The sequence below is a fragment of the Zea mays genome, chromosome 5, assembly GCF_902167145.1.
Source record: "Zea mays cultivar B73 chromosome 5, Zm-B73-REFERENCE-NAM-5.0, whole genome shotgun sequence".
Taxonomy (NCBI): domain Eukaryota; kingdom Viridiplantae; phylum Streptophyta; class Magnoliopsida; order Poales; family Poaceae; genus Zea; species Zea mays.
Window position 1 is genome coordinate 185,896,382 of NC_050100.1, and position 14,005 is coordinate 185,910,386.

The 14,005-nt window shown below is 42.8% G+C and overlaps 1 protein-coding gene across 2 annotated transcripts; it reads right to left on the reverse strand.

Moving 5' to 3' along the window:
- Positions 1–7,472: 7,472 nt before the first annotated feature.
- On the reverse strand, positions 7,473–13,266 carry LOC100191402 (CMP-sialic acid transporter 3). Of its 2 annotated transcripts, none has more exons than XM_020553003.3 (16): positions 12,970–13,266; positions 12,615–12,872; positions 12,258–12,374; positions 11,705–11,761; positions 11,521–11,598; positions 11,372–11,416; positions 11,223–11,282; positions 10,423–10,545; positions 10,214–10,291; positions 9,954–10,023; positions 9,427–9,534; positions 9,217–9,350; positions 9,063–9,139; positions 8,807–8,855; positions 8,665–8,729; positions 7,473–7,824 (listed from the first exon to the last, which is right to left on the reverse strand). In XM_020553003.3, the coding sequence occupies exons 2-15, from the start codon at positions 12,783–12,785 to the stop codon at positions 8,679–8,681; spliced, it is 1,218 nt and encodes a 405-aa protein (XP_020408592.1). In that variant the 5' UTR covers positions 12,786–12,872; positions 12,970–13,266; the 3' UTR covers positions 7,473–7,824; positions 8,665–8,678. The 2 variants fall into 2 exon arrangements, with proteins under 2 accessions (XP_020408592.1, NP_001352819.1); NM_001365890.1 differs by having other exon boundaries at positions 7,484–7,824; positions 12,615–12,879; positions 12,970–13,221.
- Between the last annotated feature and the right edge of the window lie 739 nt (positions 13,267–14,005).

The window sequence follows — 14,005 nt, forward strand, 5'->3', positions numbered from 1 at the left end:
GGGTGGGCCAAAAATCGTGCCCCCGGCCCAGAAGAGAGGAATTCTCTTTTCTTTTTATTTTCCACCCTTTTTCCCATTTAAATAGTTTTCTCAATATTTTATGCACCAAAAATTATCAAAAAGGATTTCCAAGGCCACATAAAATAATGTTGTTAGAAAATGGCACACTATGATTGATGAACCACTATTGATGTATTGTTTTACTGTATGTTTCCTAGAAGAAGCGGGAACCGCAGATCCGGATCCCGTAGCTCCAGAAGAAGGGTCGGAGCCCGAACTTCCGGAAGTAGATCTTCTGTGCCAAGAGAGCTTCGACGAAGGCAAGTCCATCCTTCCCTTGATGCATAAATTACCTATTCTCTCTACCACTGCCTAGGCCGAGAATCATGGGGGAACATTGCATTGTGAAGGGAGAGATGGCCCGCATTAACATATTATTTCCGGTTACGAAATGTGGATCTGGAAGTAGGGCAAAGTGTTTCTCCAAATAAAACCTCTTTTTGAAAAGTTATGCGATGAAGGGTACTCACCCTCATCACCTTGAGAGTGGGATGATCAGGGACTCCCTGGTTTAGGGGAGGGCCTAAGGTGTTGGCTCAGCTGGTTTAGGCGTGAGCAGAAGGATTGTCCCCTCATATAAGGACCGGCTTGTCATTTTCACTACATGTACTCCTTTATCGTACAACCACTCGAGACTGTGTGGGCAGTCACTCGATCCGAACTCGTGCGGTCCAACCCCAGGGTTAAGAAGGCTGGGGAGCACCGGGAGGATAAGGAAGGGGAAAGTTTTGTCCGGTTTGGGCATGGTGGTGGCCTGACTCCTTCCGGATAACCGTTAAGGTTAGGACGTACGGGTAAGGAAAGAGATCCGGCATTCGGGTCTCGCGACGGTGAGATCGCAGAAACCGGGCTAGTGGGTAAAGTGTACCCCTCTGCGCAGAGTTGAAACCTATTCGAATAGTCCGTGTCCACCGGTATGGACGAGTCTGGTATGGCATGGCAATTAGAGCTTTTCACTAAGTTTCTTGACAAGGGAAAGGTGTGATTAAATGGGTGTTGAAAAAAAAAGATAATAAGGCCACGGGAGCGGGAAGCTCAGTGGTGGTTGAGTTTTTGGTTACTTTTAAGACCATGGGGAAAACCTTCAAGCAACTGCCTTTCTCTAAGAAAATGATGAGTGACATCAACTCCACCAAATTGAGCATGTACATCATAGGTCTCTTTCTCTCTACGGGAGCGGGGTGGGCTTGCGGAATACCTAGTGTATTCACCCAGATTTATTTATGTTTTTCAGCAGCCGAGGACTTCTTTTCTGCTATGCTTGATTAAGAGGGTTGTGTCTGCACCCAGTTCTGCCTATGGCTTGGGCTAGTGTATTTTCCTACTGCGCTTCTCTTTTTGGCTCTCTCTCGAGCTTGTACCCCGGTATTGTAATAAATTTATCTAAACTTTGTACTATTTGAAGTAAGGAATGTGTTTACTAGCCTCCTGGGACTAGTATTTGTTTCACATTTGAGTCCCAAAGGATCGGGACGCTTCACCCTCTAGGCGACTTTCACATTGGATCTTCCTCTTTCCTTCCAATCTCTAATGGCTTCATTATGCCTATGTAATGATAGATCCATGAAGGCCAAGGCAGAATCAAACTCACTAGGCTCTGGTGTACCAGTTGCTCGTTGGATGCGAAGACGAAAAGGTTGTAGTTAACGAACACAAGCTCATGCAATTTCAAGTAGACGAGTTTGTTGTGGAGCTTTGTGTGGATGAATGCAAAAGTACTCCAGTTGCGCTCACACCCACTTGACGAGACACACTGTGATAGCAGCCGCTTAGCAACACGTTGAAGTGTTGGCATATCTGATCCAAACATGGACCACCAACTCGAAGGAGAAGTCTCGCGATCAACGACAATTCTCCTTGCAAGCTCACTCGAGAAGTCTCCAATCTTCCTCTTGAAGAAGTCATACTCTTGGAGCGCCATTGCAGTAGTATTTGAATCAAACATCCTTTCAACACCCTTACGAAGATCTGTCATGAGATTGTTCGCCGTCCCCATGACATAGTTCACATATGGATGCAAGGCACACGCTGGTTGCACATATGTGTCTGTCATGACAGTGTTCATTCTAGCATCAACCAGATCCATGATCATTCTATAGCGGGCGCTGTCATTCTCAAACTTACTTTGATATGTGTGTTTAGTGTTTGTGTATTGCATGAGCACCTCACCAAGTGTTTGACTTTTCTCCTGATCAGCAAATCTTAGGAACACGTACAGAGGTTCAACTTCATCTAAAACATATTGCATGTTCTCCCACCATTCAACATTCGTGATGTTGTCGAAAGCATATCTTCCCACATTAGAGTCGCACCAAACTCATTCCACTCAATCTTCCATTTGTCAATCTCCTTCTGAAACTCCTTAACATTTTCATCAAGATACTTGCCATCAATCTCTCGACCAGTTGGTAATTTGACCCCCACACCTGCATTTAAGGCAACAAGATTATGTCAACAACATAGATCAAATACAACAAAATATATTGTGTTATTTGTTACCTTGTTTTTGGGACTCCATAATTACGGCCCTAAAATATGGGTTATCGACCTTTCGACCCGAGATGCCAATGGCATGACAAGCCTTTGCCCAAGCCCTACCAAGAATCTCTTCCGAGCTCCTTCCCTTACTTGTCTAGGGACCAGTATCTATCATCTGTTGCCTTAGTCCAGAGGCTTGAGCAAGATTGTAGTCTCTAACACGTTCAGGTACCCTCTGCCTGGAGGATCCACCACCCCTATCATACCTTGCACCAACCCTCTGACTAAATTCGTGCTCCACACGTGACTGATGCAGAGCCGCTTTAAGTTCATTCTCATACTCATCGTCCCCAAAATGGGTTCGTGCTGTCTCATCTGCCCTCAGCTGCTGCCTAAACCTAGAACTCTTTTTTCCTTTGTCTTATCTATGTCAAGTTGGAAGTATGCCTTTATGTCTGAAGGAACAGAGGGACATTTCTTGACATTCTTCCCTCTATGCGCGAGATGCTACTTCAATCGGGTACCACCCCCTCCGCTCTTTGTTTCTCTACAATACTTGCATTTGAAACCCGCGCCAACCTTCTCTTCGTGCAACCAGACTCTATCTCTATCACTTTCTCTATCTCTATCTTCATCCGACATGTCTCCTACAGATGTGGCAAAAATATCATATAACTTGAAACAATAACTAAACCATAAGCCATCACATATATAATAACAATACCAAATCATATTTACAGTAGTAGTAAATAATATTATGAGTTACATATACTATAATTAAAACAGAGTTAGGCACTAAATATTAAAAATCCAGAACGGAATCTAACAATAACTATGTATTAAGTTATTAACACAAACATGAATGAAATATGAAAATCTAAACATTAAAAATCCAAATCTAGGCACTAAATATCTAAAACAGAGCTAAATCTTGGTACCATAACCGGTTTACCGGTGGTAAAACATGATTTACCTCTCCTCGTGGGCGGTTTACCGCTGGTTTTGCGATGGAAACCGTCGGCGAGGGGATCTGTGACGACGATGGGGGGCAGCGGCGAAGTGGGTGGTAAACCGCTCCTGGACGGCGGATAACCGCGCTTAGCCGCCGGTAAAAGGCGCAGAGGCGGTGATTTTTGCGTGCGGTGGCGACGGGTCTGTGGCTGAGAGCGTAAGCGAATGGAGAAAGTGAGGGGAGCTGGGGAGGATCCGGAGGAGAGGGGTGTTTAGATTTTTTTTTGTTAACGGGTCCATACATGTTTGAGAGCACCTAGAGGGGGGTGAATAGGTGATCCTGTGAAACTTGAAAACTTAATGCCACAAAACTTGGTTAGGCGTTAGCACAATAATGCCAAGTGGCTAGAGAGGAGTCTCAACAAAACACAATAACCACAAGAGATCAATCACAGAGATGGCACAGTGGTTTATCCCGTGGTTCGGCCAAGACCAACGCTTGCCTACTCCACGTTGTGGCGTCCCAACGGACGAGGGTTGCAATCAACCCTTCTCAAGCGGTCCAAAGACCCACTTGAATACCACGGTGTTTTGTTTGCTTTACTATATCCCGTTTGCGAGGAATCTCCACAACTTGGAGCCTCTCGCCCTTACACTTGAAGTTCACAAAGAAGCATGGAGTAAGGGAGGGATGAGCAACGCACACAAGACACAAAAATCATAGTGTCAATACGCACACAAGTCGCAACAAGAGCTCGCAACAAAACCCGACGAGTTTACAACTCAACTAGAGCTCTAGATGCTATCACGAAGAAACAAATGCGTGGAATCGAAGTCTTGGTGCTTAGGAATGCTTTGAGAATACTTAGTATGCTCCTCCATGCGCCTAGGGGTCCCTTTTATAGCCCCAAGGCAGCTAGGAGCCGTTGAGAGCATTCCAGGAAGGCAGATCCTGCCTTCGTCGCCTGGCGCACCGGACAGTCCGGTGCACCACCGGACACTATCCGGTGCGGATTTCTTTCCTTGTTTGGCGCAGCCGACCGTTGGAGACTCAGAGCCGTTGGAGCACCGGACACTGTCCGGTGCACACCGGACAGTCCGGTGCACACCGGACAGTCCGGTGCACCAATGTGACCGTTGGCCTGGCCACACGTCACGCGCGGAATCCCCGGCTGACCGTTGGCTCACCGGACAGTCCGGTGCACCACCGGACAGTCCGGTGAATTTTAGCCGTACGCCGTTAATTATCTCCCGAGAGCGACGAGTTCGCCTGTGAACGGCTCACCGGACAGTCCGGTGAATTATAGCCGTACACCACCGTCGAAGTCCCGAGGGCAGCAAGTTCGCCAGAGCCAGTCTGGCGCACCGGACACTGTCCGGTGCACCACCGGACAGTCCGGTGAACCCAGACCGAGCTGACTTTGGCTGAACAGAGCCATCTCATTTCCAATTCAATTTTCCCTGTTTCCAGCACTTAGACACAATACATTAGTCCATAAAACAATGTACTAAGTCTAGAAACATACTTTTTGATATGATTTGCACTTTGTCCACCACTTTGCATAGATTAACACAAAAGCACTTGTGTTGGCACTCAATCACCAAAATACTTAGAAATGGCCCAAGGGCACATTTCCCTTTCAATGTTTCAATTTTTTTGTTGGCTAAACTAATTTGAATTTAAATATCTTCTATACCAAATTACTCAGAAAAACATGTAGTTTTTTTATCATATATTTTTTATAATTTTTTCCAATTTTTTTTAAATTTGGACTGAATTCAAAAAAACTGGTAAACCGTTACCGCCCCCTGGCGGTTTCGGTTTACCGAGCGGTTTACCGCCGGTTTTCGGCTGTTTTGGAATCCAGCATGTTGCGGCTAGGCCAGGAGCGGTAACGATGAATCATGGTATAAATGTTTCCACATAAAAAGTTACCACCTTTAATTAGTTTTCGTTTAAAAATAAATAGAAAAGGTTAATTAATCTAATTCAATTTTTAAATAATTAAATCCATGTCACTGTTTAGTCCTTATCTATATAGTTAATTTTGTGATCAGACCAAGAACTAAAATTTTAGTTAAGGTATTTAAATAGGGATAAAAATGAGTCGAGCTCGGTTCAACTTGTTGTGGCTCGGTTCAAGTAACAATCGAGCTCGATTCGGCTCGCTCTGTTGGTGAGCCTAAAAAGTGGGCTTAGATCAGTACTATCGTCTCACGAACTGACTCAGCGAACAAACTTAAATATAAGTCTCTATGATATAAAATCTTAAAAATATTTTAGTAACATATTTTTAACTAATAAAATAAATATATTACTAGTATAAAAATAGAATAATTGTTGTTGGCTGAGCTACGAGGCGTTGAGCCAAGCTAGCTCGTTCTATTCTTAATAAAAAAAATATTCTCAACCCAAAAAATAGGCTTGACTCAAATTTATTCTAATCCTTAAGCAGCTCAATCCTAAGCCACGAGCTCCAAGCTAAATTTCCACCATTATATCCAAACATGCCCTGTATCGCAAAGGATCTTGGCTTACCATTATGGACTCGTACCTCCACGTGGGCGTCGACTTCTCTCACACTCAATCCATATGGATCGAAGAGAATTAAGTAGATTTAAGTTCCTAGCAATTTAAAATATCTTCTAATCTCTCTCGATTTCCTCCAAACCCTTAGAGCATGTACAACCTAGATACTACGTTTTGATTCTCCAAGCACTAAATACACCTAAGAAACCCCTACGTACAATCCAATTTATCTAAATCTTGTATCTTATCCACTAGAACCTCTTAAGCTACGACTCATTTATGTAGGTTGTATGGTTAAAATCGTATCTAAACTTAGAGAACTATGCTAGAGACGTCCATTCACCAAGATACTGTCTCTTGTGTTTTTTTGCATTTATCCCCTTAATATCCCCCTTAAGAAAGGACATTTATGTGGTGTGTTTTTTTCACTTATCTCCTTAATACCTCATATGATAAAGAACATTTGTGGGTTGTACGTGCCCAATGTTCAAAAAAACGTGATTAAGCGCCCGCCTAATCACGATTAGCCGCTAAGCGGCATGGTAACGCCACGCTTAGGCCCTGGGCGGTTGTTTCCGCGGTGAGCGCGCGTAGGGGGCGCTTTTTTGCGTTGCGGCGTGCTAAGGCGGGAAGAAAGCGCGCTGGGGCAGTGCTCAGCGCGCGGAAAAGATGTGCGGGAAAAGAAGAGCGGGAAAAGAGATGCACGTGAAAAGAAGGGCAGGAGTTGTTGCGTGAAAGAACGTGAATAATAGGAAAGAGGACGAGAGCAGCTAGTGTCACGTGTGAGAGGAGGAAAACAGAACCGCCAGCCCACCACCAGACTTGTCCTCTTCCCCACCCGTCCAAGGCCCCCGTCGCCGATGTCCTCTTCCCCAGCTGTCCAAGGCAGTCAGTGTCCTCTTCCCCTTCTGGTCTAGTTATCCAGGACGCCAGGGTCAACCACGCTAAGGTGATGCTACTGCCGTTTAGTGAAGGGTTGAAGGCAAGAAGAGCTATCCAAGGTAGTCAGTGTTCTCTTCCCCTTCTGGTCTAGTTATCCAGGACGCCAGGGTCAACCACGCTAAGGTGATACTACTACCGTTTAGTGAAGGGTTGAAGGCAAGAAGCTGGGAACGTGCAGCATGGCTACAAAAATGTCCACTAGTCCAGGTAAGTACCCCACTAATTCATAGATAAACATGTTTTTCTATGCAAATATATATATTATATTGTATATTACTATAAACACTTAAGCACAATTAATCTACACTTAAGCTTTATATGCCCTAAATAGTGACCTAACACCCACTTAACGCCTAGCACTTAATATAAGCTTGCGTGCCCTTATGAAGTCGGAAGAGAAATTGAATCCCTTTCTATTTAATTTTGATTAGCAATGAATTTAATCCACTCCAATATTTCAATCCACTCCTAAGTCGTAATCAAACAAACCCAGAATGGAAATACAATTAAGTAACAACATAGTAATAGTAAATCAATCACTCAATAGTATAAATGTTCCGTACAGAAAAGATTGTCATATCGCCGTTGTTCATATACACCTCCAAGAAAATTTTGTTACAAGTGCCGTATCTGGAAAATCCCTATTGAATTATACGCCTATCAAAATGTATGCTGCTCTGTCACTCCCACGGCCACAGATGGCAGGCCACCGACCGGCCTCGTCCCAAAAATGAAAGAAATTGGAGAAGATGTTGGTAGTTCTTTCCTTCCTTTGCCTTTACAGTGTACAATAGTTTATTCAACTTACAATGCTACACCAAACCTGCTGCTCACACCGCAAAAAAAGAGTCATCTATCCCTACCTGCAGAACAGAAAGAATCGGAGTTCATGTGCTTGAGAGAGAGACAGAAATATTGCATGTAAAAGTATACGACTCGTGTAGATCTGAAGTCGCTTTGTAACTACAGAGAAAATCAAATATCATGTTTTTGCCCACGACTGCCAACTTATGTCGAGCTACTAGGTACAGCTAACATGATTATTTTCATCTTGAAGCCTATATCTGAAACAACGTGAACCTATGAATCAGCACTTGGTGCCTCTAGCATCAATTGCAACAATCTGTTTGATGCTTTCTCAAATTGCTATAGAAAATGTACCGTCACGGACAAATCTCCACTGAAATCAGGCAAACACCTTCTTTTCTAGTTTTTATGTTTAAAGTATCTATAATCACGCACCTTAGGGGGTGTTTGGTTAGAGGGACTAAAGATTAGTCTCTAGTTTTTAGTCTCATTTAGTCCCTTTTTTGCCAAACACTAAGACTAAAATATGGACTAAAATGATTTAGTCTTTAGTCCTTCACATAGGTGCTAAAAGAGACTAAAAGCCCACAATTATCCTATTGCCCTTACCTTCCCTCTGTAGTATTCGGTTGTGAGAGCATTTTTGTATGGACAGCTAATGTTGTGAGTGTATTCCAAGGGCATTTGAGTCTTTAGGCAGTGTATTTAATGACTTTAGAATCTGTTTAATCCCTAGAACCAAACATGTAGGGACTAAAGTTTAGTCCTAGGACTAATTGAAACCAAACATGGCCTTACTGAATTGGCAAACTATGCAAGTATGCATATAGCTATGCTACATATACCATGGCAAACTGCCAACTGGGCAACATCATTAGATAAGAATCTATGTATACCTCAAGAAACTAGTTCATGTAGGCAACAGGGGTTGCCTCTCATCAGTTCCAATCCTATGGCTCGCCTGAAATGGAAGCCAACACAGATGTAACCTCTAAAATGACATACGTCTATTCTAAAATAGAAAAATGAGATACTTACATCAACAGCAGCACCAGCAGTCATATTTACAAAAGAAGATTCGGATGACCTGTGACAAATAAGCAACATTAAGCCACATGTTAAAAGAAACTCAACAAACAGCTTGTAATTTCTATAACAACATTAACAGGATTCCTAAAAACACATGCCAAAGCTATAGCAACACTTCTTCTAAGGCCAATGTTAAGTGAAAAGTAAACCAAGTATTGAAGTAATATTTTAATAGCATTTGATTTGAAGCGAGATGAAAACTTACCGGTGATTTTGTGTGTCTTCCAACTCTATTAAGTCAGCTGGTTTGTCATCTTTGACTTTAGCAAGTGGAGAGAAGAACTAAGGACAAAAGATAGTAAGATACATGACATACAATACAACAAAGGTCAATAAGTAATAATAAAAGGTCAGTTTACCTGGTGCATTGAAATAAACACCACTGATATGCCCAGGAGAAAATTAATGGTCAAGGTATGCCCCAAAAATGCAGCAGAAGCTAGGCCAGTAAATATCGTGGCAACAGTTGACGAATACTTCTTCAAAATTGTGTCTGTAGCATATTTCAGTTAGCTAAATAGATGTGATAAGCTCAGTAATAATGAAGAGCAAATGTCAGATGCCATTACCTGCATACTTGAAGAAGAATGAAGATAGAATGCCTTGTGCTGCATTATTACATATGAGAAACATCGTGGCCCTCGAATGTCCTCGAAGAATATTAAAACTCTCTGGCCCTGCAAAATGACAGGACAAGCTAATCATCATAAACACAAGGCATACATCATACCTATCATGTTTGCCTCAGGAATTGTCATTGATGAAGGGACATTCACATGTCCTCCCCCCCCCCCCCCCCCCCCAACACACACACAGTCTAGTAATCTTTAGTAAGCAATGCAAATTGTAATGATATATACAATTATACATAACCAGTCAGCTGGTCAAGTCTTCTCTGTTATAAACTATGAAGTTCGTCATGCCTGTCCTTTTTGTTGGTACAACTTGGAAAGTGTGAGGGTACCACCATAAATTTACCTTTCTCATTGTCATCTAGAATGTGGACAGATAGGTACAGCTAGTGGACTAGTGCACTAGAAACGCAGCGGCCATCATCTATCAAAGTAAAAGCAGAACTTCAAATGAAGGTGCGCACCTTGGAATAAGGCAGTCCCGAGAATGCCAAGGAAGTTGAATATTGCTCCATATCCATACAGAAACAAGTTCTAGAATTAAATGGAAAAACATCAAGGAAATAAGGGGCAATATGATAAAAAAACAAACAGCAATACAAGTCAAACCATGAAGTTGGAAAACAAAAACAGAACTACAATAAATGAAATTTCTGATCTAAGGCTGGACAATACAAGCTACTCTAAATGAACTCAGCCAAAGGTAAACTAACTAATACTTTACCTGAAGATAAATGCTAGTGTCATATTGGCTTTTCAAGGCATATTCATTGTAGACAGAAGCCATTGAAGGAACAGTTACCTACAATTCATAGTTGTAAATACAAATAAGTAACTTAAGTTGCAAGTCTACTTTTTGATCGAGGTAACTTATAAAAAGAAGTTTACATGAGGGAAAAGCAAATGAGAACAGATGGTCTAGCAGAAACTTACAAAAATCAATGTATATATGTATGCAATAGCAGTGACAGGAAGACCAAATGCTGTATTGCCCGCAGGTACAGTTCGAAGTTGATTGATGCTGATTCCAATAAGCAATAAAGCAAGAGCTTCCCACTGTCAATATTAAAAAAAAGTTGATAGAAAGGTCAACATAGCTTGAAGTCAGAATTGTTGCACATGACAAAAGCATTCTTAAAAGTACAGCATTTGACAGCTCGCTTTTTATGCTTATGTGGAGAAGACCCATAAGCTCACATAATTTCCAATGAACTCAAGTTTTCACCTAAAACTATATCATCACATGCCAACATGGCTAATATGGCAATATCTAACAAGGTGTGACACAAACTTGTTTGTAAGTTGTAACACACCACAACTTCCAAAATAAGCTTACATAAGCTCATAATCAGATGAACAAGAGCATACTACTTATCCTGGCACTTAAGCCTTATTTTAAGAACGGTTAGTACATTCCTATGTTCAAAATCCAATTACCCATGCTCCATAGTATGAACATGGTTGGGTAAGAGAAGACATAAGAAACCATACAGGTAAAGCTTAATTCAGTAATCCTTATATTGCATACATATGGCAGAATAGAAGACAGTTTTTTAGTCTCAACCAAGTTGGGTAGGCTAGAGTAGAAATCCAACATGAGCGCCCAACAAAAGCAAAAAAAAAAAGAATATGAAAAAAGACATAGTCTAAAAGCACAAATAATTAGCACATGGTACTCCCAATCTTTAAGGTAAACAGAAATTATTTCAAGATAATATCAATGTTACCCTTACCTGAATAACTGAGAATCTCCTTCTCATTATAAATTTCAGAAGAACAGCTATAACCAGTACCTAGAGAGGTTTAGACACAGGTATTTTGAGATGTGTGCACACAAAGTATAGCTAAAGCAGCATGACTGAGTAGTACAAGCAAAGTGTACCTTTAGATTACTTAACATTTTCACAGTCGCAGGATTGAAGTACAACTGCACAGTTGGCTCAATGTCAGGTTGTTACAATATCACAAGGCAATATCAACATTTACTCATAAAAATTACAATAATCTGCTAGTAAACCAGACAAAGATTACCTGCATGATGAATTTTAAGTAATTGTTGATGGCATACAGAAGAGCAGGAACAGCTAGAAGTACATTGTTACGGGCTGCCTACGAAATCAAATAGTGAACGATCAAATAATCAGACAATGTAGCAAAAAACAAATAAGGAGCAACAGTACATATCAAAGCATATATCTTGTTGTATATAAATCACCTGTATGAAGGTTGAACGTGCCAAGAGTGGCTTTTCTCCAACCTTTTGCTTTCTAGACTGTCAAATTGGAACAACAAGGCAAAAAGGTTAGCACACAAGAAATTATAAACATAATACTACTCACTACAAACTAAAGAGGAAACTCTGCAGAGTAACTGTAATTTGGTATATCCACCAGACACCATGAAAATCCAAAGTGTGGAGGAATACTAACAAATTCCTAAGCTATTCTGCGCACACAGAAAGCAGCTTACTTGGACTGACCAAGCAAGAGTGCCACACTAGGACCAACCTTTTTCCCCATTTCCTTTTGCATGTAAACACTTATAGTCCTCTGATCTTTACTCCAGAACCACAAACTATAAGAGTTCTCAGTTTTTTAAAAGATCATAAGAGTTCTGGATGGGCTGCTTATTAGGATATCATAGATGTTATCAGACTATCATGTGAAAATAGCTCATGCAAAATGGATCCCTCTTCGTTTCTAAAGTCACTTCGAGTTTGAATGCTTGCAAAAAGGGAAAACATCAGCAAGAAAGTAACGAGAACAAACCTGAATTATAAGCATCACAATAGCAAAGATGACTTTCATAACCTCGGTCAGAAAGTTAACACTGATGGGACTGAACTGGAACTTCCCATCAACCTTTGACATGAACACTAGGATGGGCTGTATAAACAAATTCAAACATTAGCATGACGCCACAAGGCCGATCGTTTGCTATTCAGATGAACGTATCACTACAGCAAAGGGCCATGTCAAGGATGCGAGGCATCAGTACTAGTAGAAGCATTACTTCTGTTTCTGTACCAAATCCCGAAATCCGTGAGGCCATTTCACTGAAGCATTGATCATGCAAAGGTCTCCCACGCGAGGGGCTGAAAACGAAGCGTTTTTAGGCACACGCACCTGGAGACCAACAAGGATGCAGTCGCCGACAACGAGGAAGACGTTGAGCGCGCGGAACTTGGACGACATCTTGCTGCGGTGCTTGTCGTATGCCCTGGACACGCTCCGGGGACTCGGCACCACCACCCGGGAGTGGCACACGCTGCATTCCACCACCCCATTCCGCTGCATCTCGGCAGGCCACCAGCTAAGCAGGCTACGCCTCCGCCGAGATGCCGCTCAGTCCAGGGGACTCCGAGAGATCACGAGAGCATCCACCTACAGGCTACAGCCCATTTTCAGCAAATCAGCGGCAATACGTCAGAGAGGACTGCCTGAGCGAGCAGATCCGAGGGGCTCCACTCGGCCTCTGTACCTCGTGATAGGCGTAGCGGTGTCGGTGCAGATCTCGCAGATCTGGCCCGGGGCACCGCGCGCACGGCGAACAGGGCTTGGTCCGGCTGGGTTTCGGCCGGGCTTTCTGTCGAGAGCACGATAGTACGATTCAGCGACCGGAGCGGAGGAGCCCGTGGCAAGTTGCCTCCGGGATCTAGAATTCCGGCAGGACTCGGGGCCTCGGCGGAGGAGAAAGCCAGAAAGGGGTGAGGGGAGAAGAGAGGAAGGTGGGGGAGGAAGGGACGCGACAGCAGGTGTGTGTTTCGGTCAATTTATAGTTCCGCGTATCAAATTTTTGTGCGTTATCGGGTAAACACAAAAATCTCGCTCGAGTGTTTTTTTCCTTCTTTTATATAATTCCTCCGTCCCAAACTGAGTTTGTTTTAATAATTAATAAACTCATAATATATATATATATATATATTGTCATCTGCTAATAATATTTTGAGATGGAGAGAGTATATAGATGCAGTGGCGGAGCTAGGATCTCACCGGAGTGTAGGGCCGTAGAAGATTGTTGTTACAGCTCTGCTTGCTCGGTCTCGTCGGACACTAGATAATAGAGCGTACGTACGGGTTGCCCGGGCTCGCACGCGCTTGCGGCTACCTAGTGTTACGGCAGTTTCTAGATTGTGGCGCGCACAACTCCCTACCTACTAGCTTGCTAGCCACCGCCGTCGTCTAAGGCTATCCGCACTGGCGGACTGGAAAGCAAACGCTATCCGTTTGGAGTCCGCGATACAGTAGGCCGTGTCTGCAGCGGTGAACTCGTTCACCTACGCTAAAATACAGTCGGGCGTCAAAAACTCCAAATATAGCGCTGAACTGAGCCATGCAAGGTGGGACGGCTGCAAGGCTTGCGAGCCAGGTGGGAAGACTGCAGGTGTGAGGTGGGCTCAGTATGGATATAGAGTAAACATGAGTGCGAAGGATTGTAGTATAGAGTAAAGAATTTTGCTGATCAGGACAGAATATTCTTTTTAGGGTAAAAATTTAGAGTAGTATGAGTGCGGATA

Excerpts from the sequence above, each read along its gene's own strand:
- LOC100191402 (XM_020553003.3), bottom strand. The coding sequence starts at position 12,785 with ATGCAGCGGAATGGGGTGGTGGAATGCAGCGTGTGCCACTCCCGGGTG. Across the intron at positions 11,283-11,371 it reads AAATGTTAAGTAATCTAAAG|GTACTGGTTATAGCTGTTCT; the intron begins GTACACTTTGCT and ends AAACCTCTCTAG. Across the intron at positions 10,292-10,422 it reads ACATATATACATTGATTTTT|GTAACTGTTCCTTCAATGGC; the intron begins GTAAGTTTCTGC and ends TATGAATTGTAG.